Source organism: Dendropsophus ebraccatus, chromosome 3 (genome assembly GCF_027789765.1).
Source record: "Dendropsophus ebraccatus isolate aDenEbr1 chromosome 3, aDenEbr1.pat, whole genome shotgun sequence".
Taxonomy (NCBI): domain Eukaryota; kingdom Metazoa; phylum Chordata; class Amphibia; order Anura; family Hylidae; genus Dendropsophus; species Dendropsophus ebraccatus.
The window spans coordinates 111,624,477-111,651,463 of NC_091456.1; the positions used below are offsets into that span (position 1 = coordinate 111,624,477).

At 41.9% G+C, this 26,987-nt stretch overlaps 1 protein-coding gene across 2 annotated transcripts in view; it reads left to right on the forward strand.

Annotated features, from left to right (window-relative positions):
• Positions 1-26,987, forward strand: part of DOT1L (DOT1 like histone lysine methyltransferase) — a 177,357-nt gene that overhangs the window by 97,314 nt on the left and 53,056 nt on the right. Inside the window, exons 6-11 of one of the 2 annotated variants that reach the window (XM_069962499.1) lie at positions 3,138-3,232; positions 7,835-7,897; positions 12,334-12,389; positions 14,457-14,536; positions 20,400-20,468; positions 26,768-26,874. In XM_069962499.1, coding sequence (XP_069818600.1) covers positions 3,138-3,232; positions 7,835-7,897; positions 12,334-12,389; positions 14,457-14,536; positions 20,400-20,468; positions 26,768-26,874 — 470 coding nt within the window. The other variant, XM_069962500.1, reaches the window with a different exon arrangement.

Below are 26,987 nucleotides of genomic sequence, written 5' to 3' on the forward strand. Positions count from 1 at the left end.
AGTTAATTTAAAACAGGTAGGAAACCTTGGCTCTTCATCTGTTGCAAAACTATAACTCCCATCATGCCTGGACAGCCATCCCTTATGCTTTGGCTTTCTAGGCATAATTAGAGTTGTAGTTTTGCAACAGCTGGAGAGCCAAGGTTCCCTACCCCTGATTTTAATCTATTAGCAACAGCACACAGCAACGCAGCATGGTCCTCTCCCTGCTCATTCTCCTGATACAGGTCTGAACACTCAGATCCCGAACAGATCTAAACTTTTGACATGTCGAAGGTTTTTTCCAACACATCAATGCAATCACTTATACAACAAGCTCATGGTGTCATACTGAACTATGCAAAATTATTATTTTAAGTGCTATTTAATATAGAAATCTGAGAACTTAATTTTTTTTGTCCAAAAACCTGGCGGCTTTAGTTGGCAGTCATTATAGTAATATGAGATATCATACCCACTATATCCACATTCCTACCCCCATGGTATTTTTATTTTGATATTTTTTAACACAGTGATAGTTTTTTCAGAATAACTTCGTGCTCTGGCTATAACATTTTTTTTTCCAGAATCCTCTATAGGTGGCAAAATGCCACCAAAAACATTGCTAAAAGATTGTAAAAAGATCAAGATACATGGTGGAGTAAAGAAAAATACAGTACAGGCTCCATCACGGCTGCAGCTTACACCTCTGTATCCTGAGAAGCCGCATAGGTGATGGATCATCATGTGACCTACTGAGCTAAATGTGCCAGGAGAACAAATCAGGAGTCTGGTTCAGTTACATGTATATGACTGAGCTCAGGAGTGACACCTATGGTAGTTAGAGGTACTGACTCATGGTGAATATATGAGGGAGTTCATCTGTGAACAAGGTGAGCTATTGAACTATATGCCAGGAGAATGAATCCGGAGAGTCTAATTGGTTATGTTTTATTACTTTGTCACAATGAAAGAGCTGTAGTTCATGATAAACTAATCTTTGTCAGGAAAGTGAAATAAATCATATAGTTCACTTTAAAGATTAGTTAATTTTGGAACTAATAATTAATGAGTTACCCATCACTAGTAGAATCAGCCAATCAATACATGCATTTCAGTAATACTGGGGTTTTACCAGTAAAATGGCCTTTTTTATTTGTCGATCATCTAGTTATTCACATGTGCCGCAGATCCTGACTGTTGGTAGCATTGTATGTTGAATCTGGTTTCAAGTTACAATGGTTCAGAATGGTCGTTACGCACATGATGATACCAAACATTTAGGTTTTGGGGGGGGGGGGGGGGGGGGGGGGGGTTGTGTTTAATGTAACAGTTTATTATACACACGAAATACAGTACATTTTTTTTTATTATGGGCGGGTTATGTTTATGGCAACCTTTTTTTTTTACTTTTACACTAGTCTAGTACACTAGTGTATATTAACCAGTTCTTTGCGTTTCCTCTCCATCTGGTACAGCCTATCATGAAGACTTCAATTTCGTGTCTTTAATTAGTATTCTGGCCCCTCTGAGCCACCACATAGTAATAGGTCTCCTTTGTGCTGTGTCCCCATATAGTAATAGGCCACTCTTCTATGCTTGCCTATAATAGTTTAGCCCCCTCTGTGCCCATATACACTCTCTGTGCTCCCTAACATTATAGGCTTCCTCTCTATCCCCATGTCAAGTTGCTTATGAACTCAATGTGATTAACCCTCCCAAGCATTACAAAGAAGCTACAATGTTGCCGATAAAGCCAGTAAGGGACTTGTGTATATCAGCTGTCTCACTAGGGAGGTTGAAGGAGGGTGAGACAGAGAGAGAGATGTAACTTGTATGTAGACCAAAGCGGGCTGATGGACCATGGATAACTCGGCTTAGTGTGGGTGCAGATGTTCAGAAAGCCACGAATATGGCACTGGTTAATCCGTATTTTAAAATTTATTAGGCACAACACGTTTCGGCCACCAAGTCAAAGGCGGCCTTTCTCAAGTATATGATACTTGAGAAAGGCCGCCTTTCTCAAGTATCAGTATCAGATGCAGTATCAATGTTGCAGATAGTCAGCCAGGGACTTGTCTACATGAGCCATCTGGGAAGGGAGTGGGGAGAAGGAGGAGGAGATAAACAGCTCACACAAAGATCTTTGTCTTAAGCACAAAACAGCAGAATCAGAACTGGGGGGGAATGAGACTAACAATTACTCCATACCATTATTGACTCACAATGGTCAGCAATTTTATTAAAAGTTTTATGTTTGAATGCAATACCCCTTTAAGGTGGGAATACCCCTTGAAGAGTAATTACACAAGCCTCTAGAGACTTGGTGGAGTGATTTTGGATTGAGGAATCGATGCCCACAATCTCTCTATAAGAACTCGACTTTGGTAACATGAAGCACTGGTTCATAATACTATATTACTTCTGATAGTTCTCCTTCTCTTTGCCATCCACTATAGGGGTTGTCTGGGATAAATTCATAATTGGTGATGCTGCAGGGAACATGAGTGCTTATATATTTACCTGTCCTGCACTGTTGCAGCTGCCACTTCCTGGGCAAGCCGCTGTCAGCGTTTTTAACAACATCCACTGACTTGCTCCTCCCACCAGAAACTGCCTCTCACCATAGACTTTACGCTGTCTGATTACGGTCAGTGAATGGAAGATGTGCTGCAGACCAGAATGTGGAATTCCTGACATCATGTGTCATTATGATGCTTGGAGCTCCGGAACTGTTAAAATCTTAGCGCTACTGTACTGACATGCTGGCATTAACAGATCTCTATATGAAGGGTTGAAGGGCATTATATATGCACCTAATTGGGGGGTTATTAGTGCAAAAAAAATAAAAATAAATAAAAATATATAGTTCCACATTTCAGTCCACAGTGCATCTTTCGTGCACGGCTCAAGATCATGGAACTAGTGAATGCCAGCTTATGTCCCCTGCAGTCCTGGCAGCATTGCTGGTTGTGAATTTATCACCGACAACCCCTTTAAATGCATAATTCTTTTATTATACTTAAAGATAATTGTTTAACATTTATATTAGTAGAAACAATCTGTATGAATATAGGTATACCCTAATTGTTGTTAAGGGAAGAAAATTACTAGGACTCTTTCATCTATTACCCTAAATTTAATGCTTTTGTCACCAGGTGTTGGACAAGTTGTTCTACAAGTGGCTGCAGCAACTGGTTGTAAACACCATTATGGAGTGGAGAAGGCAGACATCCCAGCTAAATATGCTGAGGTAAGCAATATCTGAACAGCCATAGTAGCTCCACCCTTTTGCCCTCTTAGGGAATATAGATGGCATATTGTGAAAGGTCATCTGCAAAGGAACATTTATTGACTTGCTGTGGCGTGTTGCTTTTTCAATAATAACTTACTACCAGGGCCGTATTTACCTCTGGGCACCCGTGGTCCGGTGCTTAGGGCAGTACCTTGCAGGGGGAAGAAAATTTTTAATTTTTCTTTTTTAGTCTCCCACCTCCCTTTCAGACTTGTCAGTAAATCTGGAGTCCTTTTGTAGGAAAGGGGGGGGGGGGGTGTATTGTAGTCCCTAGTAGCCATGTGCTGTTACCAGAAGCTGCTTGCTACGCTGGATTTACATATATGGTCAGTCTGTGCTTTCCATGCTAATAACAGGTGGTCATCTGAAGTCAAGCTCTCCAGCTGTGGTTCAATTTTAAAAGAAGTTGTCAAGAGTTTGCAACCCACTAAAGGGGTTATCCAGTATTAGAAATTCATAGTTGCTTTCTTCCCAAAGACAGCAAACAGACCTGTGTTTATTGGGATGTACTGATTCTCTCTTTTATCGCTTATCTTATGTAGTAGCAATCATTATTTGAAATATTTACATGTGGAACTTTGTGATACGAATAACTCTTTAACATAATTTACAGTGTACAGTCATGGCCAAAAGTTTTGAGAATGGCACAAATATTATATTTTCACATGCTCTGCTGCCCTCTGGTTTTTATGTGTGTTTGTCACATGTTTTTATCACATATAGAAATATAATTGCAATCATATTATGAGTAACAAAAGCTTATATTGACAGTTAGAATGAGTTAATGCAGCAAGTCATTTTTTGCAGTGTTGACCCTTCTTCTTCAGGACCTCTGCAATTCTCCCTGGCATGCTCTCCATCAACTTCTGGACCAAATCCTGACTGATAGCAGTCCATTCTTGAACAATCAATGCTTGCATTTTGTCAAAATTTGTTGGTTTTCGTTTATCCACCCGTCTTTTGATGATTGACCACAAGTTCTCAATGGGATTAAGATCTGGGGAGTTTCCAGGCTATGGACCCAAAATCTCTGTGGTGTTCTCTGAGCCATTTTGTTATCACCTTTGCTTTATGGCAAGGTGCTCCATCATGCTGGAAAAGGAATTGTTGATCACCAAACTGCTCTTGGACGGTTGGGAGAAGTTGCTCTTGGAGGACATTTTGGTACCATTCTTTATTCATGACTGTGTTTTTAGGCAACACTGTGAGAGCCGATTCCCTTGGCTGAGAAGCAACCCCACACATGAATGGTTTCAGGATGCTTTATAGTTGGCATGAGACAAGACTGGTGGTAGCAGTCACCTCGTCTTCTCCGAATAAGCTGTTTTCCAGATGTCCCAAACAATCAGAAAGGGGATTCATCAGAGAAAATGACTTTACCCCAGTCCTCAGCAGTCAACTCCCTGTACCTTTTGCAGAATATCAGTCTGTCCCTGATGTTTTTTCTGGAGAGAAGGGGCTTCTTTGCTGCCCTCCTTGAGACCAGGCCTTGCTCCAAGAGTCTCCGCCTCACAGTGCTTGCAGATTCATTCACACCTGCCTGCTGCCATTCCTGAGCAAGCTCTGCACTGCTGGTAGCCCGATTCCCGCACTGAAACACTTTTAAGAGATGGTCCTGGTGCTTGCTGGTCTTTCTTGGGCGCCCTGGAGCCTTTTTGGCAACAATGGAACCTCTCTCCTTGAAGTTCTTCATGATGCGATAGATTGTTGACTGAGGTGCAATCTTTCTAGCTGCGATACTCTTCCCTGTTAGGCCATTTATGTGCAGTGCAATGATGACTGCACAGGTTTCTTTAGCGATAACCATGGTTAACAGAAGAGAAACAATGATGCCAAGCACCAGCCTCCTTTTAAAGTGTCCAGTGGTGTCATTCTTAATTATGACAGATTGATCTCCAGCCATGTCCCACGCCATGACCCACACCTGTGTTAATGGAGCAATCACTGAACTGATGTTAGCTTGTCCTTTTTAAGGCAGGGCTGCAATGATGTTGAAATGTGTTTTGGGGGATAAAGTTTATTTTCTAGGCAAATATTGACTTTGCAAGTAATTGCTGTTAAGCTGATCACTATTTATAACATTCTGGAGTATATGCAAATTGCCATTTTAAAAACTCAAGCAGTAGACTTTGTAAAAATGAATATTCTCAACTTTTGGCCATGACTGTAGGTAGAGATTGTGTATAAACCAGTCTGTACATGGATCATACATAATTATTAGTTGGAAATGTGAATGGGATGTTCTGAACTAAAGAAAGGCTGCTCCTTGGTGAGGAAGACAGGTCTAGACTAATTAAGGAGATGCAACATTTTAACCAGTTTTCCCAGTTGTAGTGCAAACAGTCAAATTTGTCTATTGACTGAGAGGGGGGGTGGGGGGGTGGTATTCCAGTCGATTAGGGTCCAACTGCTGGAACCCCCACTGATCCAGAGATTGCATATGCATTACTAATCCCCTATGGATAGAGGATACCTTCAGATGGGGATATCCCTTATTTCATCTTTTTTTTCCCCCCCCAAAGAAATGGCTTCTTTATAGTTGTGGTTTTATTTGAGGTAGAAAATTGATTCAGTGGGCTTTCCCACAATGCAACACTTAAAGGAGTTTTCAGATGAAAATATTTAACTGTATAAGAATTTGCATATATTTGTGAACATTTATTTTACAACCTTTTTGTGCTCTGTTAAGCTTTCCTTCTGATGCAAACTGCTGTTGTGTTTCTCCCCCCCCCCACACTTCCTGTCTACAGAGCATACTGTTAAAGCTACCTTTCTGTGGCCCTTTTCATACTGAGTCATCAGCACATCCAAGTGTCCCTATGTTCTTTATAAAGATGGGTAAGCTGCAGCGCTGTGGCTTCTCTCTCCCAAAACAAAGGAGTCATGCTGTGATTTTTCCAGCACGTCCAACACCCTGTCTCTGCCGACATCAGTTGGATGGTCTGGAAAAGCCCCATACACCTAAGACTTTAAACGGCTGTATCCGCTGCTTACAATCAAAGGCAGGCATGGGGAACTTTCAGGCCTCCAGCTGTTGAGAAACTACATTTCCTATCATGCCTGGACAGCCCAACCCTGATCTAAAGCGTATGCAGACCTTTAGTGTTTGTGAAATGTTGGTCCTCCTCTGCATTGTTCAGAGAGGAAAGTAAGCAGTTCAGAACAGCTTCCCCCTTGACTGCCTATCTCCCCCACAAAAACTACCTCATAGTGCTCTGCTGGGCACTGCCTGAAAAAACAGCTGAACGCACAAGGAGCTTTTGCTCACGTGCTTTCACATCATAACCCAATAATATACTACTGTGTAGATCATACATTAATAAAAAAAAATTGCACTTTTTTTTTCCTAGAAAGGATATAACCATGAACAGCTATCTCAAAATAATGGTAGAGATAGGGGTACTTGGTGCAAAATTTTCTTGCTTACATAGCAGTGTATAAAACATCATAAATTACATATCTTTTAAAAGTATCATGTTCTAGGGCTATATTACTGTGGAAATACCCTTTGACCCAAGTATGTCACGGTACATGAGACCTAACAGCACAGTTTCAAGGTGCGTTCACACCTACAGGATCTGCAGCTGATTTTCTGCAGCAGATTTCAGTTAAATAACTGAACACAGCATCAGATTTGATGCTGTGTTCAGTTATTTAACTGAAATCTGCTGCAGAAAATCAGCTGCAGATCCTGTAGGTGTGAACGCGCCCTTAGGGTATATTCACACGGGCGGGCTCGCAGCGAGATTCTCGCTGCGAGCCCGGCAGGTCCTGGCAGTTCCCATACACTACATACTTGCTGCGGTCTAAACGACCGCAGCGAGTATGTAATTATACCGCCCTTAACCCCTTCTGCTCCCGCCCGGCTCCCCCGCTGAAAGCATACTTTACCTGTCCTTGCTGCACGGGTCCGGCGTCCTGCTCTCCCGCCCGGCCAATTAGTGTGTTACCCAGCCGCAGCCACTGATTGGCCGGGCGGGAGAGCAGGACGCCGGACCCGTGCAGCAAGGACAGGTAAAGTATGCTTACAGCGGGGGAGCCGGGCGGGAGCAGAAGGGGTTAAGGGCGGCAGAATTACATACTCGCTGCGGTCGTTTAGACCGCAGCAAGTTTGTAGTGTATGGGAACTGCCAGGACCTGCCGGGCTCGCCGCGAGAATCTCGCTGCGAGCCCCCCCGTGTGAATATACCCTTAAAGAGAATTTCACCCCAAAATGTAAAATTGGACATAGTGGTTATTCAAAACCTTGACAAAAGACGGCCAGTCATATTAGTCTTCAGCTTTTCAATTCGATTCTCAAGATGACATAAAGAAGAATACTTATCAATGCTCCATATAAGTAGAATTTAGGCAGGATCTATAAGTAAAATCTCCCAAACGATTCTTTGGAACATGACTGCAACGCACATTACAGGTGTAACTCAGTAAAGGCATATGGTCAACAACTAAATCTCCCTCTGGGGAGATTTTTTATCGCAGAAAGAGATGTGAATTACTCATGGAGTTGAAGGGGGTGAGGGGGAAAATCTAATTTTTCTGAATTGTTATAATTCTCTACAGACTATGGATAAAGAGTTCAGAAAATGGATGAAATGGTATGGAAAGAAGCATGCAGAGTACACCGTAAGTACTGAGCTTGGGACATTTGCCTCAGGGGCTTACTACCATGTTAACTATTCCACATCATTCTTAATTCCACCCTAATGATACTCTTTTAACTATTAGCACACCTACACCCTATTAATTGTAATGAGAAAACTGAATTCTTTGGCAGGTCATATCGGATATACCTGTCTGTTCACTTTTAGATTATTCATTGTTTATGAACATACCTCATACCGAACTAATCTAGAAGTGAATCCACAAGAATAGTTCAAGTAGGATCCTTTCTTGGCCTTTAAAGGGGTTTTCTGGGCAGGTTATTTTTATTATGTGCCCAGGAAGAGGGTGATTGAAAATAATAAACTCCACTTGGCTCTCTTGCTCCCTGGTATGTTACTGCTCTTTCCTTGCTATGTGGGTGCTTCTGGGGTTCTGATGGTGCAGGCCCTCAGCCAAACTGAGGCGGGACACTGCTGCAGCAACTGCCTGGCTGGACAGACCTGCAACGTCACAACCCTTAACCCCTTCCCGCTAAAGTCTGTAAATGTACTGACTTGTAGGATGAGAGTTCCAGCACCAGTCAGTACATTTACTGACCTGCTTCCAATGCTCGCTGTTTACACAAACAGTGCCCGGGAGCTGCAACTAAACTGTCAGCTGATAGCTGACATCTTAGTGTAACTACCTCTGGACCCCCAAAGGGGGTCCAGCATCGGCAATCGTCGGCATTGGTGGATCAGTAACGGTAATTGGTGTGGTAAAAAACACATAGGATTACATTGGAGTCTCTGGAAAGAAAATGAAAATGTTAACTTTTCACTCCTACTTTGCAGTTATTCCTGTGAAATGTCTTAAGGGTGAAAAACCGGTATGAATGTCAATTTGAATACTTGAAAGGGTGAAGATTTCAAAATGGGGTAAATTATGGGGACTTCTAGTATACAGGCCTCTAAAATATACTCCAAAACTGAACTGGTGCCTAAAGAACTTCTGCGTTTGAAATTTTCATGAAAATTTGGAAAATTGCTACTAAACATTTATGGCCTCTAATATCCTAAAAAAGTAACAGCATGTTCACCAAATGCTGTTAATATAAAGTAGACATGTTATAGATATGAATTAATAAATAATAAATGACGTATTACTTTTGCAGAGACTTTCAAATTTAGAGAAATGCGCTTTTTTAAAATTTTTAACAATATTTTGGAGTTATTCACAAAAAAATTCTAAAGATATAAACTCAAATTTACCACTAACATAAAGTGGAATATCTAACGAAAAAAACAATCTTGGAATCACAAGGATATGTAAAAGCATTCCAAAGTTATTAATGAATAAAGTGACACATGTCATATTCATAAAATTTGCCTTGGTCCTTAAAGCCATTTCAGGCCTGGTCCTGAAAGGGTTAAAACCCAGAAGCAGTCACACAGCAGGAACAAAGCTGTAAAATACTGGTGGGGAGCTAAATGTAGTTATTTTCTATCACACCCTCCCTACGGCACATGTGAAAAATAACCTACCCGGACAACTTTTAAACCCGCAGCCCTGTGTCAAATTGGCTTGGCCTAGAGTGCCTTTGCCCAATGCCTGCATTGTCTCTCTGTTCCTCCTCCCTGCCCTCTTCATCATAAGGAATGCCCCTGGGCAGGATTTATCCTAATCACCACTTGTCTTTACATTGCATGTGTGCTGGATAAAGGGGTTGGCCACTTTATAGTAAAATAGTTTAGAGTACAGTATAAGTAACTGTACTCACTGTATATACTGACAACAGCTTCCTGTATACGTCGCTGAGCTAAAATCAGGCTCCCCTCCTCCAAGGTATTCTGCCCTGCTCTGTTTCGTTTCTGTCCATAAGATGGCTGACATGGTGAAGCATGTTACCATGCCCCGTCCGCGGTATGCTTCATAGGCATATACAGGCTCAGTGTTTGACATGGGGCGGGGCATGGTCACATGCTCCTCCCATGTCGCCCATCTTATGGACAGATACACCACAGAGCTGGGCAGCACAGCCTGGAGGAGGGGAGTCTGATTTTAGCTCTGAGGTACACAGGGAGCTGCTATTAGTGTATATATACAATAAGTACACTTGCTAATACTGTACACTGAACTATTTTACTATAAAGGGGCCAACCCCTTTAAAGCCTATGTGCAGTGTTTAACCCCTTAAAGTCAAAGCCAATTTTCTTTTTTGCGCTTTTGCTTTTTCCATTTTATGTTTAAAAGTCCATAGCGCCTGCATTTTTTCACCTAGAGACTTATATGAGCGCTTATTTTTTGCGACACCAATTGTACTTTGTAATGACAGGCATTATTTTTCCATAAAATATGCTGCGAAACTGGAAAAAAATCATTTGCGCTGTCAAATTGAAAAAAAAAAAACGAATTTGTTTTGATTTTGGGGAGTTTTGCATTTACGCCGTTCGCCCTATGGTAAAACTGACTTGTTATGCATGTTCCTCAAGTTGTTATGATTACAACGATATGTAACATGTATAACTTTTATATTATGTGATGGCTTGTAAAAAATTCAAACCATTGTTAACAAATATATGTTTCTTAAAATCGCTCCATTCCCAGCCTTATAGCGCTTTTATCCTTTGGTCTATGGGGCTGTGTCAGGTGTCATTTTTTGCGCCATGATGCGTTCTTTCTATTGGTACCTTGATTGCGCAAATACGACTTTTTGATCGCTTTTTATTACATTTTTTCTGGATTTGATGCAACCAAAAATGCGCAATTTAGCACTTTGGAATTTTTTTGCGCTGACGCCGTGCGAGAACGGGAATGTGATTAATAGTTCGGGCAATTACGTGCGCGGCGATACCAAATATGTTTGTTTATTAATTTATATTTATAAAATGGGAAAAGGGGGGTGATTTGGACTTTTATTAGGGGAGGGGATTTTTATTAATTAAAACACATTTTTACTTTTTTTTTTACATAAACTAGAAGCCCCCCTGGGGGACTTGTATATAGACAGCACTGATCTCTCGTAGAGATCAATGCTGTGTATATACACAGCAAAGATCATTGTAATTGGTGATAGATTGCTATGGCCTGCTGCGATCCGTGCCACTAGACACCAGGGACGTGCAGTACAAAGCACTTCAATGCAGCTGTCAGGTTTGACAGCTGCATTGAAGTGCTTAATTAGCCGACGCGGCAACGGGACCCGCGCCGGCTAATAGAGGCATTGCCCGTCTGCAGATTGCAGCCAGGATCGGTGCCGTTCAGAGCGGGGTCCCGGCGGGAACACCCCCCGCGGCACCTTGACGTACCAGGTACGTCATGGGACGCTAAGGGGTTAAACAAGTGGTGATTAGGAGAAATCGTACCCTGGGGCATTCCTAATGATGAAGAGGGCTGGGAGGAGGGATGGAGAGGCGTTGCAAGCCTAGGGCACAGACACACAGAGCTGCAAGTTTAAAAGTTGTCCTTTAGGACCATAACTGCATCACCTGCTTAACGGACCCCAGGGCGGATCTTGAAATAAAAGCAGCTATCTGAAGGTACAAGCAGTTTGGGCGGGGAAGATTGTGCGTACTGAGAGCACCTTTCCTATGAATTACAGCATTATATTTCAACCTACAAAGAAATATAGCCCACATTTATCAAGTAGTGTGTTTATAGCCATTGTCTTGCATTTAAGCTCTACTAATTCATTGCAGCAAATTTGTTTGCATTTGCCTTATTTGATAAATGGCATTTTATGACTTGAAAATCCCTCTGTGTGTAAATTCTGGCAAAACTGTAAACCGTACCTACTTCTCTCTACCCTTTGACATGCGTGGTAAAAATGGTAGGTGTATTGCAGCACATTGGACACTACTTTGGAGCAAAATGCATCAAGAAATGGAGACAATTAATGTAAAAATTGACCATATCCAATTAAAGGCTGTCTGCAGAAAATAAAGAAAATTAAGTAATTAAAAAAAAAAAACACAAAACAGATAGTAGCCATCACATTAGTAACCACAAAATCAGCCCTATAATGTAGAGCTCAAGTAACATGTATGCTTTGTTAGGCTGGCCATACGTTTTATGCATGTGTCAGCTAAACCTGCCAATTTGGATGGTATGGACTGACTACTGATGTCAGTGGATCCTGCAGAACATGGTGATGGTGGGGGCCAGGGTTGCATCTAAATCACTGGAGGGTCTTGATGCACAACATTTGGGTAGAATAGGATAGGTTTTGTTAAGGTGTAATAGGATGGGTTTTGTGCTTTTAACTGACAGTGGTCATTTTGATTAACCAGATTATTACCCACCCCCTAGATAAGCTTTTAAAATAATAAAGTAGAATAATCTAAGATACCTTCAGTGTTGTATACCAATTTCCTGGAGAACTGCTTTTATAGAAAGTTCCCTCTTAGGTATAACACACAAGTATTGTATGTTTGCTGGATAACTTTTGCCTAAAGTAATTGCTTTTTTTTTCTGTTTAGCTGGAACGTGGAGACTTCCTGTCAGAGGAGTGGAGGGAAAGAATTGCCAACACAAGGTGTATTATCTAGCCTTAGTGCTCCCCCAAGTATAAGCCATGTAGTTATTGGTTTGATGTATGCTCTGCTGAGTTTTTTTTTTGCTTTATCTGTGTCCCAAGGCTCCAGCCCTGCCTGTGGTCACGTCGCAGATATGACTCCTTACTTACATGGGAGAATTTAGCAGACTTCCATGTCATTGATGCTTATGGTTTGTGAAAATTCTGGTTTATGAGGATGCTTGGTTTGGAAATGGACTGTTAAAACTCAGTTTTAATGTTACTTTTGATAAAGACCATCACCTAGGTACTTCATTCATGGGTACAGATGTTTGAACAATTAGCTGCTGGACCAGTTGGAAGTTAAGTGTATTTGATTGAAAACTGAATGAAATCCACAGAAATCTACAACAGAGTAAATGTGCTGCAGATATAAAAACCCACAGAATGTCTAGATTCTGCTGCAGATTTTGAATGCTGCCATTGAATAGGGTCTGTCAAGTACAGTAGGACATAAGTGAATTGTGTTTTAAGTTCCCCTTTTGAATAACTCAGCGTTAGAGTATTCAGACTTCCATTGCAAACTGAAGATAGCAGAATTAGGAAGTATACAGCAGTCTAGAGTTTTAATGGAGTGGCAGACACTCCATGAAAAATAACTGTTCAGGGAACACCCATTCTGGCTGGGATTACAGCACTTGACCCTGCACAAATCAGACACTGAGCAGGGTCATAAGTTGTTAATATTAGAATCTACTTTAAACATTTACTGGTGTATAATACAGACCAGATCCTCATAGTTGCCTTGATGTGGCAAAAGCTGAGCAAAGTTAATCAGCCGCCACTGTTTTACAAAAGGTACAGGGTTTTTTTTTTTAGGTATAAATTATACTTTGTGTGTTAAACTATTTATTCGTCCTCTTTGACTTTGCTTTAGAATTCCTTACTGATATTGTAATAAGATATTCTTTAATAGTTTTTCTTCTAGCTAGTGTACCGTAATTTAAGTTTATATGACCAAGGTCCAAAAATTAAGTTCTGCAGGACTAGGAACCAGATTTATCAACCTGTCTTAAATAAAGTCTGATTTGCAAAATGGCAACCAATCACAGCGTTGCTTTCAAATCCTAACAAGCTTGGGTAAAATGAAGGCTGAGCTATGTTTAATTTCTGAGACAAGTCTTTGAAAAACCTTTACCTTAAGCCTGGTTTACACGTCCTGTGCACAGACTGTATTTATGGACGAAGTGCTCTGAACTGTACTTTGGAAGTCTCTGCATCATCAGTCGTTATTATGCTGTGAACTCCAACATGGTTAATCCTCTGTGACAAAGCAGTTTCAATACAGTAGCACAGAGATTTAAAGTGATATTGTCAACCCGACCCCCCCCCCCCCCCCCTAATCTTTGTGCAGTTCTCCACACCATCCACAAGCTTGGATGCTGCTCATTCAATATATCAGTCAAACGGGGAAAAAAAGTATTTAAGCACACTGAAACTTGCAATCCTATGGTGCCTATATCTGCATCTGGCCAGTGCTTGTCTGTACTCCACAAATGAAAAAAAAAATGGTGATCCGGCACTTGCCAAAAAATGTGCTTTTATTTTTCACATAACCGGTAACAGAACATTACATAGCAGTAACTCCACAGACTTCAACTGTCTGTGGGGTCACTGCACTGTGATGTTCTGTTACCTGTTATGTGAAAAATAAGGCACATTCTTTTGCAAGTGCCGGATCACCAGTTTTCATTTGTGACATTCGATATACCTGAATATTCGATAAAACCTATCTGTGTCTTTCTGATCTAAAACCATTTTATTTCACGGACCAAGAGAAAGGGGGGTAATGTATCAAACACTGTTTCAATGATGATGCTGGGAGTTCTGTAGCACATCTTCTGTAAATAGACCCCGTGCACTTTTTTATGGTAAGACTTATCATTTACTAGTAACGTTGCTGCTTAAATTCATAGTATAAAGAAAATAAAAATACTTTGCTTTTGAAATAAAGTTGTAGCTTTCGGGGCAGAGTGGCTACAATATAAATATATTGGTTCTGGGATTAACATTACTGTTATTTTGCAGTGTTATTTTTGTGAATAATTTTGCCTTTGGTCCTGAGGTCGATCACCAGCTTAAGGAGAGATTTGCCAACATGAAGGAAGGTAATGTGTTCACCCTTATTTTGTCTTTGCCAGTTATGTATGTTGGGCTCCTGTTTTAGACGCATTAAGGCCCCAGTCACACCTTGTTAAAGGCATTCTGTCAAAAGATACCATTTTGTTTTTGCTTAAGGTACTAATAAAGCAGGATACCTGCAAGATATATTTTTTACTTCTATTTTTTTTAAAAAAAGCAAAGTCCCTGTTGTTAAAGGGTACTTATCATTCCACTAACGCAGCAGCATATCTGGTCAAAACTCGTCCAGTATGGCATTTCTGGCAGTTGCTTTGACTGCTCACTTTAGAAGAGGACAGTATACCTGCCAGAGTTTTAACAAGGTATCCTGCTGCATGAGCAGAATGGTAGGTAACTTTTAAACAGGAGAGAAAATAGTACCCTACATTATTCAGTACTATTTAACCGGATGTAAACATGCAGTGTGATAGTAGCCTGAGGGCAGGCTTAAAGAGTACCTGTCATGAGGGCTGCTGCTGGGTCAGCAGTGAATTCCACGCTGCGGTTGGAAGTTCGGGGCTCCATGTCTATGAACACTCATGACACCGTAATGCGCGCGAACCCTATTGGATAAAAATGGCGACTGTGCACATTACTGTCGCATGCATGTTCATAGTCATGGAGACCCGTACTTCTACCTGCAGCGTAGACTACACCGCTGATCTGACAGCAGTTTTCATGACAGGTACACTTTTAGGCTATGTTTACACTGCGTATCAGACTGGCCATTCCGTAACGCCGGCCGGGTCACGGAACGGCCGGTCTTAGCCCGGATTATTACTTAAGTACCGGCCGGATGATCTTTCCGGCTGCGGAGCTCTGATGCGGGCGCATCAGCGTGCGCCCGCATCAGACCTTCCCATAGCCCACAGTGAAGCAAGCGGCCGGAGACGCTTGCTTCACTGTGTGAACTGACGGGTCTTTCTGCGGCCGGAATTCACTGAATCCCGACGCTGCACGGGATCTCGGCCGGAGCACATACGATGTGTGTACGCTCCGGCCGGGAGAACTACGGCCGTAGTTTTACGTAGTGAGAACAAAGCCTTAAGGATGTGGCCTCTTGCAGTGCATATGCAAAAAAAAAAGTTAACTAAATTGGAAAAGCAACATGGCTTAAATGTGATACTGTCTGCGAAAGGTGCGACAGATTTTGGTGCACATTTTTGATGTGACAGTAAGCTAACTGATAGTGTAAACTTGTTTGAAAGTCTGCCACAGCTTACACTATAATTAGAATTGCCTAATTGCTTAAAGCGTAACTGTCATGTTTTTTTTTTATTGCAGAAATCAGTAGTATAAGCGATTTTAAGAAACTCTGTAATAGGTTTCATCAGCCAAAAAAGCCTCCTTCTGTACTCAAGAAGCAATCTCCCAGCCTCCCCCCTGACTTCTTATCTGTGCATTATCAGGCAAACACTTCATTACAGAGAAGCCAGTGAAGACTGGCTCTGTTCTCTCCATTCTATCCCTATGAAGGGGGGAGGAGCCGAGGGAGATGAGGGAGCAGGAAGAGGTGACATGAAGGTCAGCTGTTTCTAGACTCTCTGGGCACCTAAAATGCTAAATTCAGGTGTCAGAAAGGTCAGTGCTTATCTATGAACTTACTGAGAGAAGATTGCAGGGTGTTGTGCTGTGCAGAAATCCTCCGTGCTCAGTCACTCCTAACAGCTCCTCCCCTCTCCATAGCCACATAATGGAGACAGAAATCCTGCTTCTTCTGAAGGGAGGGGGGAGGCTGGGAGATTGCTTTTTCAGTACAGAAGGAAACTCTTTTAGTACATAAAACCTATTACTGTACATAGTTTCTTAAAATCGCTTGTACTGTTGATATTTAATGTTTTCAGAAAAATGACCCTGAAATGACAGTTACGCTTTAAATGCAAACTGTTTTGTATGGGTTTTGTGCAGATTTCTTTTGCAGCTTGTGTAGGTTTTTTAAGATTTTAATCCACTTCGCTGCTACTGTGAATAAAACCCTAAGGGTAACTTCATACGTACCAGATTTGCAGCAGATGTAACGCTGCGATTTTGCAGCGAAATCCACTGTAAAACCTTGTACAGTGAAGTTCAATGGGGTTACATGCCTGCAGCAGAATTTTCATTCCACTGCCAGTATGTAACCCGGCCCCTTTAACCCCCCGCAGCCCACGCCCGGAGCATACATTACCTGCTTAGCCCACGGCAGCACTGATTGGCTGATGGGGACTGACTGGAGCCGTGAGCCTCACATGCAGCCATGGCGCCGACCAGGTAATGTATGCTCCGGGCGCTGGCTGTGAGGGCGTTAAAGGGTCCTGGTTACATACCTGCAGTGGAATAAAAATTCCGCCGCGGGTATGTAACCCCATTCAACTTCACATTTCATGGATTCGCAGCAGATTTCGCTGCAAACTCGCAGCGTGAAATCGGCTGCAAATCCGGTACGTGTGAAGCTACCCTAAGGGTGCCTTCACACCTACCGGATCCACAGCGGATCTCACTTCTGCGAATTCGGAGCGAGATCCACTGCGGATCCGGTACCATTCACCCTAATGATAGCACATACCCGTAGCGGGATTGACATCCCGCTGAGAGTATGAGCTGATGGCCGCAGCCCCGCTGCATCCCCGCCTCCTGCAGCTCCACCGCTTCCCCCCCCATTAGCCCCGGCGCCCGCATCCCCGATCGCCGCCTGCATCTTCCATCATCCCTGCAGCCATCACGCATTCCCGATCGCCGCCCGCATCCCCCATCAGCCCTGCAGCCATCACGCATCCCAGATCATCCCCGCAGCCCGCCCGCATCATCCCAGCAGCTGCGCCGAGGAGCAGGTAATGTATGCTCTCGGCGGCGGCTGGCGGGCTGCGGGAATGATCCGGAATGCAGACGGGCTGCAGAGATGATGGGGGATGCGGGCGTTGATCGAGGATGCGTGCGGGCGGCGATTGGGGATGCAGTCGCCGGGGCTGATGGGGGCAGCGGTGGAGCTGCAGGAGACGGGGATGCGGCGGGGATGCGGGCATCAGGGGGTTAAAGCTCATACTCACAGCGGGATGTCCATCCCGCTGCGGGTATGTGCTATCATTAGGGTGAATGGTACCGGATCCGCAGTGGATCTCGCTCCAAATTCGCAGATGTGAGATCCACTGTGGATACGGTAGGTGTGAAGGCACCCTAAAGATGGTTTTCTTATACAGTTTACATGCATTTTGCGTGGCAATGATTTTTCTTGATATTCATTTATTTTATGTAAAATGTCAAGAAAAACTTATGTACAAAATAATAAAATGCTGCTTTGTGTGAAGGAGACATAAGAATTTGCTTCTGAACTATGGATAGCATATTGGCCATTTTTAAATGGCTGCAGTTTTGTGATAATTTTACATGGCGAAATTAATAAAAGTTCTAAAAGTGTCAACTAAAAACTTCTGAATTTCATTGACTTCCTGTGAAAATTTTTACCCACAGTTATCTAGTGTGTCTTTCTCTAGTACATCATTCGCTCATCCTTCCCCGCTCGCTGCCGCTGCTATTCCACGTGGCAGCAGCGAGAAGGTGAGTGCGGGGGGGATGCCTGGGTGATCGCTAGATCGTCTTGGCAGCCCATAGAGGATAGTGGCGGTCTGCTGCCACCGCTCCTATTCCACGGAGCGATGGCAGCAGATCGATGCTATGCCAGTTGTTTGTTTGTTTTTTTAACATGCCTGAAAGACAAACGATGCAACAATCAGCCGACATGAACGATGTCGGCTGATTGTTGCCTTCTATTCATTAAATAAGTTCAAGGGAGGCCTGGATGCTTTTCTTGAACAATATTACAAGTTATGGGCATTAGATTTCCGGTGATACGTTGATCCAGGGATTATTCTGGTTGCCATTGCAGTCGGGAGGAAGTTTTCTTCCTGTGGTGGGGCAATTGTTGTCTGCCTCATAGGGGTTTTTGTCTTCCCTGGATCAACACAGTAGGGTTTCCCTAGGTTGAACCTGATGGACTCTTGTCTTCTTTCAACCTTATTTACTATGTTACAAAAGGATTATCTGACGAATACGGACGATAATCGTTCTGTGGAATAGGGCCTTAAGGACAAGTGCCATGAAAAACTTTTTCTCAGTAATTGAAGCACATTACAAAGTTATATAACTCTGTAATATGCTTTAATCACCTATCTGCCCCCTTCCCTGTCTTTTTCCCCCCTCCACCCCCCAGCAGGAAGTGTAAGAAACTCACACAGACCTAATTACTGTCGTCACCAAGCTCTTCTCTGGCTTCTTTTTGTGACGATGAGTCATCAGCAGGAGGGCGGGGCTAGCTCCTGTTACACCAGCCTCCCCCTCCCCTGCCTTGTCAGGTGACTCGGCTTGCTCAGCTCTGATTGGCTGAACAACTGCAAGCCATCTGAGTCATGTCACTTGCTTATCTTCTCTCCCACAGACTCCCAGCACATAGGCAGCCTCCCCCCTCCCCTCATACTCTCTCCTGCTGCTGAGTGGACTAGGGAAGATAAGCAAGTGACATGGACTCAGATGGCAGTTGTTCATCCAATCTGAGCTGAGCAAGTTGAGTCACCTGATAAGGCAGAGGAGGGGGAGGCTGGTGTTACAGGAGCTAGACCAGCCCTCCTGCTGATGACTCATAGTGACAAGAAGAAGCCGAGGGAAGAGCCTGGTGACAACAGTAATTAGGTCTGTGTGAGTTTCTTACACTTCCTGCTGGGGGGTTGAGGGGGGAAAAGACAGGGAAGGGAGGCAGATAGGTGATTGAAGCATATTACACAGTTATATAACTTTGTAATGTGCTTCAATTACTGGGAAAAAGTTTTTCATGGCACTTTAACACTAGTGGTCTGTCACCCAAAAGATGATACAGGACAGGAGTTTGTAGATATCTCTTGTTTCTTGTGTTTAGATTGGGTGTGTTGAAAAAGATCCAGAAAACTAGGGTGTGGTTGTCTAATGCCTGTAAATAGACTTGCTTCTCTTCCTTAGGCATGTCTTCATCTACAAAAGCAAGAAAAGTAAACTGGCAGTATTTTCTTTACAATTACCTGTACAGAACAGTGCCGATATAACACGTTAAACTATTTTCACACTGCGCCTTGCAGAGCCTGCCTTCATGTTTAGAGAATCCCCTGAAGTATACTTTTTTTTTTTTTTTTTTTGGGGGGGGGGGGGGGGGGGGGCCCGCGCGATACTTTTTATAATTTTTTTTTTTTTTTTTTTTTTGTGTACTGCTTGACTGCAGACTGCCCTACTTCATACAGCAAACCTTAATGTATACTACCTAAATGAAGGCTAAAATGACACTAATGGGGTAACTATATACATTTTGCATATACTTTTAAAGAGCTTTTCCAGTTCATATGTTTTTAAGCTCTGCAAACGCAGTGTGAAAAAGGCCTTGACATTGTTTCCCCTTTTTAAAGTGGGTTCACACACACTGGAATCACAGCAGATTTCACAGTGCGACTTAGCAGCAAAGTCTGCTACGATTCCGGTATATCTGAACCCACTCTTACTGTGTTTAACATGTATTTTTATTTTTTTTTTCAAATAGGCTCAACCAGTGTTTTTACTAGTTTTAAGATAGCGTTGAAAAAGTCACATTAATATGTTCTTTACTGTCAATTGTGTCCAGATTGATCAAGAGTGCAACACAGAAACTGTTGCGAACTGCCCACTGCTACCAGTCACAGCTTAGTTTTTTAGACAAATTGATAAATCTGGACTATTTTGTATGTATGGGAGACCAGAAATAGAAGCATTATTTCTGAGGACTTGTCAGTTCCTACAGTGTTCAGCAGTGCTCATCTTTCTCTGACATGTTGACACATGTATGATGCCTTACTTATTTTCTCATTTAACCAATCTTAGGTGGCAGAATTGTCTCCTCCAAACCATTTGCACCCCTTAACTTCCGAATTAACAGCCGAAATCTGAGTGGTAAGTTGGTGGTGGTGTTGTTTTTTTTTTTTCTAAGTGATGTTTGTTGGTTTTGTTTTTTGTTTGTTTTGTTCTATGTTTGTTGGTTTTGTTTTTTTTTAATTGGTAAATCTGGGCCATTGTTATGCTAGGGCCACTCTGCATTTTTGTTGTCTGTTTAATGGTATCTGTTTTATGATCCTTTTTTTTTTTTTTTAAACAAAAATTTCAGTGTACACAAAAAAAATTTCTGTACGTCAAAAGTAAACATTTAAAAACGGATACGTTAAACGGAAAGCAATAACACAGTGTGGCCCTTACTATGTATTTTTGAAAGCATCTAAAATAGTTATGGGTGTAAACTGGCCATTTTAACCAACCGCTGCTCGGCTGTCATCACTTTATAGTTTGGTGTTAAAGGAGTTGTCGCAAAGAAAACTAGCTGTAAACCAAGGCATAATGTAAAATTAAACATGTAAAATGTAAAAATTACACAAATGTCAAGTGCAAGTCCGATGGATGTAGAGACAGTAGTCAGGAGAAGACCCTATTTACTTGTATGGAACATGTTTCTAGCAGGCCTACGGTTACCTGTAGGTCATTCTTCATGGGGCAGGGGAAAACCAAACAGCACTATTTTTGTAATGCTCTAAGACAGAGTGTGGATACTGAAGTAATAATGTAGAAGTTAGTTTTATGGGCTAACGCTAAGACCTAGCTTAATAATGAACGCTGTCCATCAGACAGCTTGCACTACTAAATGTTTAAAGTGAGTAAGAAAGAAATACAATACACCAGTGAAAATTATTTGTTTTTACATTATGGTAAAGACACCCACAAACCGGTCATTGACCGGTGAAAAATGAAGGGTGCTTTTTCCTCTCTAGTGGCAAAGACAATGCTGTGACATACAATGTAGTATGTCTTTGTGGGAAAGATTCAGTACAACATTAAAGTTTCTGCTCCTTCTGTGTTGATGAGTGCAGTGTACAGATACAGTGTCATTCAATGATAGGGATTGTTCACTGGACTCCTTTAGCATGGAAACATCAGATTTTAATCAGTAAATGAGTTATACTAAACTGTACTAAATTAGTTATACTGCATCTTTTCCCATAAGGAGATATATTAATCTGTTCAGTTTCTTCTGCTCTGTAACATGATGCTGATAGCTTGAATAGCATTTTCATGGTGATTTGGTTCCTTTTCAATATTTTTGCAAGTACATTGAATTAGCAAACTTGCTCATTGACTAGGTTACCAACCACCACTCTGCTGTACATGCAGTTCCTTTGCTTGTGTGTGTGTATATATATGTGTACATGTGTGTGTGTGTGTGTATATATATATAATACACACACTACCGTTCAAAAGTTTGGGGTCACATTGAAATGTCCTTATTTTTGAAGGAAAAGCACTGTACTTTTCAATGAGGATAATTTAAAACTAGTCCTAACTTAAAGGACAACTCCCGCGGGACCCTCCCAAAAAAAAAAAAAAAAACAGACACCATACTCACCATCCCTCCGGTGACGATCGCCACTCCATTTGCCCGCCGTCCGCCTCAGTCACTGCCATCCAGCGATGTCTCTGACTTCCGGGTCCTGGGGATGGAAAAGGCTGCCAGTGCGCTTGCGCACCGGCAGCCTTTTCATTGGCTGGAGCGCATCGCATGGCTTCCAGCAACCTCAGCCAATCAGCAGCAGCCTTTTCCATCCCATTCATTCTCTATGAAGACGCCGAGGAGGAAGAAGACCCGGACCGCCACCCGGCTCTGATGTCGTCGTCACCAGATGCCGCCCGGGAGAAGAGGACCGTGACGATCGTAATAGATAATGTATACATTCTTTAACTTCCGGGCGGGGGTCCGAAAGTGGGGGAAGGGGGCCAGACCGGGTATTTAACCACATTACAAAGTTATATAACTTTGTAATGTGTGTTAAATAAGCTAAAAAAAAATTTCGTGGCAGTTGTCCTTTAATCAAATACACTCTATACGTTACTAATGTGGTAAATGACTATTCTAGCTGCAAATGTCTAGTTTTTGGTGCAATATCTACATAGGTGTTGTGGGGATGAGTTCAAATGGCAATCTAAAAGTCTCTCAATATGCAGTTTAGCCAAACAGCAGTCCTTTTATTTTCAGCATAGAAGGTAGAGCAAACTAAAACACTAATGGCTTGACTTCAGCAAAACAGAATATAAAGTCCAAGTGGACGTCACAAACTCATAAGTCCTTTTCAGTTGCGGGTTCACCCGCTAGGATGTGGAAAGGTGGGATGGCACAGCTTCCAGACACCCACCAGCTTCCCAGCTGACACACTCCAGCACTGCAAGTCCCACAAACTCTAGAGTTGGGACCACACCCTCAGCTCTGCTGAGCTACTTGGATTCTATCCAGCCACAGAAAACCCGGCCTGGAATACGTGGGAGCAGTCATGCCACCCAGCTCTAAGACTGCTCCAGTGAAAGGCCGGCCCGGACCAGCTGTGCAAACAGCCATACTATTCAACAAAAAGTCAGTAACCTAGGGTTACTGACAAAAGCTATTAGCTCACTTCACCAAGGCCAGGCACCTCGGTGACACGTATCGGTCATCTACTATGACACCTTGTACCTTCTCACAGTGTATAGAGGCCCATTTCCAGCAACTATCACTCCAGTGTTCTAATGGTACAATGTGTTTGCTCATTGGCTCAGAAGGCTAATTGATGATTAGAAAATCATTGTGCAATCATGTTCACACATCTGAAAACAGTCTAGTTTGTTACAGAAGCTACAAAACTGACCTTCCTTTGAGCAGATTGTGTTTCTGGAGCATGACATTTGTGGGGTCAATTAAACGCTCAAAATGGCCAGAAAAAGAGAACTTTTATCTGAAACTTGACAGTCTATTCTTGTTCTTAGAAATTAAGGCTATTCAATGCGAGAAATTGCTAAGAAATTGAAGATTTCCTACAACGATGTGTACTACTCCCTTCAGAGGACAGGCTCTAACCAGAGTAGAAAAAGTGGGAGGCCGCGTCGCACAACTAAGCAAGAAGATAAGCACATTAGAGTCTCTAGTTTGAGAAACAGACGCCTCACAGGTCCCCAACTGGCATCTTCATTAAATAGTACCCGCAAAACACCAGTGTCAACCAGGGTGCATAAAAATCAATGTTTTAAAAAAAAAACAAAACATAAAAATAGGATTTTTTTTTTATTTAAATCGGATTTTTTTTTTACAATAAACTGCCTTTTGAGGAAAATATTTTACCATCCAAAGGTTCTTCCATCATGAGATAAAGCTTAGTTGTTTAACTCAGTAGAATAAAGGCTGTATATGTGTAACATTCACAATGCCATGCTCTTCCAGAGGTTTCTTTAGGATTAGTGGGCAGTTTCTCTCCTATATTATCACAGACGCTTGCTTTACTTATGCAGTTCTCAAAACTGAATTTGACTCCGCAGAGGTCCCATCCTCTTCTTCACAGCAAAAATGTTACAACATGAGCAGAGTTGAGAATAAGACCTTAATCCTATTGTTCTACAAACCTATGAATACAGAATCAACCCCTTCAGTGCCAAGTTAGACAATATGTTTCTGATTGTTTGGAGTGGAATAGATCTGCACAACACAAGAAGAATGTGAATCTAAGTGTGAGGAGCAGATGATTATGAAGATGACGACAAGTGAGCTACAGAGGACAGCAGGGACAGAAGTATTTAAGTTTTTCATGTGTTCCTAAAATATATAAATATATATATATATATATATATATATATATATATATATATATATATATATATATATATATTACATTATATATATATTATAATATATATATATATATATATATATATAATATATATATTTTTTTTTGTTTAGCCAAATTAGTTAACAAACATGGATGTCTGTTTAAGCAAATAACTTGTGCTGTAATGTTGTTGTTGTTTCAGTTGAATAAATCTATTTAAATTGATATTAAGGTCAGGATTATTTTTCTCCTTCCTAAGTACAACAGAACAGTGGTGTCCAAATATGAATGATTAACCCATTAAACTGGGGAGAAAAAAGTAATATAAAAAGTGATTCTAAAAATCTTAATCTACTTGCATGTTAAAGGACAACTCCCGCGGGACCCCCAAAAAAAACAAACACAAACACAGACACACACAGACACCATACTCACCATCCCTCCGGTGACGATCGCCACTCCATTCGCCCGCCGTCCGCCTCACCGTCTCCGCCGTCCAGCGATGTCTCTGATTTCCGGGTCCTGGGGATGGAAAAGGCTGCCAGTGTGCTTGCGCACCGGCAGCCTTTTCATTGGCTGGAGCGTATCACATGGCTTCCAGCAACCTCAGCCAATCGGGGCTGACGAAGCTGGAAGCCATGTGATGCGCTCCAGCCAATGAAAAGGCTGCTGGTGCGCATGTGCACCAGCAGCCTTTTCCGTCCCATTCACTCTCTATGAAGACGCCGAGGAGGAAGAAGACCCGGACCGCCCCCCGGCTCCAAAGTCGTCGTCACCAGATGCCGCCCGGGAGAAGAGGACCGTGACGATTGTAATAGGTAATGTATATATTCTTTAACTTCCGGGGGGCGGGGGGTCGGGGGTCCGAAAGTGGGGGAAGGGGGCCAGACCGGGTATTTAACCACATTACAAAGTTATATAACTTTGTAATGTGTGTTAAATAAGCTAAAAAAAAATTTCGTGGGAGTTGTCCTTTAAAATAGCAAGAACTAGTTTAGGTAGAAACTTTGATTTAAATCACTGATTTAAATCAAGCCTTACTGACTAGTTATTTAAATTTTGATTTAAATCAGTTAGATTTAAATCAAATCCACCCTGGTGTCAACATCTACAGTGAAGAGGCGGCTGCGGGATTTTGGGCTTCAGGGCAGAGTGGCAAAGAAAAAGCCATATATGAGACTGGCCAATAAAAGAAAAAGTTTAAGATGGGCAAAAGAACACAGACATTGGACAGAGGAAGACTGGAAAAAAGTGTTGTGGACGGATGAATCCAAGTTTGAGGTGTTTGGATCACAAAGAAGAAGCCAATTTTATCCTACAACAGGACAATGACCCTAAACACACCTCCAAATTGTGCAAGAACTATTTACAGCAGAAGCAGGCAGCTGGTATTCTATCAGTAATGGAGTGGCAAGTGCAGTCACCAGATCTGAACCCCATTGAGCTGTTGTAGGAGCAGCTTGACCGTATGGTATGCCAGAAGTGCCCATCCAACCAATCCAACTTGTGGGAGCTGCTTCTAGAAGCGTGGGGTGCAATTTCTCCACCTTACCTCAACAGATTAATAGCTAGAATGCCAAAGGTGTGCAATGCTGGAATTGCTGCAAAAGGTGGATTCTTTGACGAAAGCAAAGTTTGATGTAAAAACAATGTTATTTCAAATACAAATCATTATTTCTAACCTTGTCAATGTCTTGACTCTATTTTCTATTCATTTCACAACGTATGGTGGTGAATAAGTGTGACTTTTCATGGAAAACACAAAATTGTTTGGGTGACCCCAACCCCAAACTTGTGAACAGTAGTGTGTGTTTGTTTGTGTGTGTGTATGTATGTATGTATGTATGTATGTGTATGTATATGTATGTGTGTGTGTATATATATATATACAGTATATATACAGTGTTTGTGTGTGTGTGTGTGTATATATGTATGTATATATATATATATATATATATATATTTTTAGTAGAGATTCATTAAAGATGTATTTATTCATGCAAAAGTGGCTAAATCCACGTTTTTCTTCCTCCCTGGAGTGATGCAGTAGCTTAACTTTTATGAATTCAGTTACACCATTGGACTTTGGTGTGACTGCTAGGTACCCCCTTTCTATTTTTTATTTTAAATTTGTTATCCAGTGCTACGAAAGCATGGCCACTTTTGCCCCACTCTTGTTTCTGGTTCAGGTGTGGTTTGCAGTTTTGCGCCATTTACTTCAATGGAACTGAGTTTCAGATCCCACCCAATGTGAAAACAAGAGTGGTGCAAAAGTGGCCATGTTTTTGTAGCACTTGATAACCCCTTTAAATGATGCAAAATTGTTTGTGATACATAACCTAATATTGGGTGGCCACAGGGCCCTTGTGGTAAACTGAAAGCTGTCATCTCTTTGAGCAGAGGCACGCTATACATTGCATTGAGACACTTTGGCAAGTGGGATTCCGCTCAGAATTTCCACCTGTTTTCCTCAGTGTGAACGTTCCCTTACAGAATTAACACTTGGTTTTTTAGAGTCTTCCGTCCTTTGTGAAAAAAAAATATCCATGTTAAATTTTGGTAACAATTTTTTTTCTTCCAGATATTGGCACAATAATGAGAGTTGTTGAACTGTCACCACTGAAGGGCTCTGTTTCCTGGACCGGGAAGCCAGTTTCCTACTATCTGCACACCATTGATAGGACTTTAGTAAGCATTCTACTGTTACTCTATATTCCCACCTTTCTAAATTACAGTTCTTTTACTTTTATGCTGCACTGATTTTATTTATATTTATACTACTGAAATCCTCTTAGGTAGTG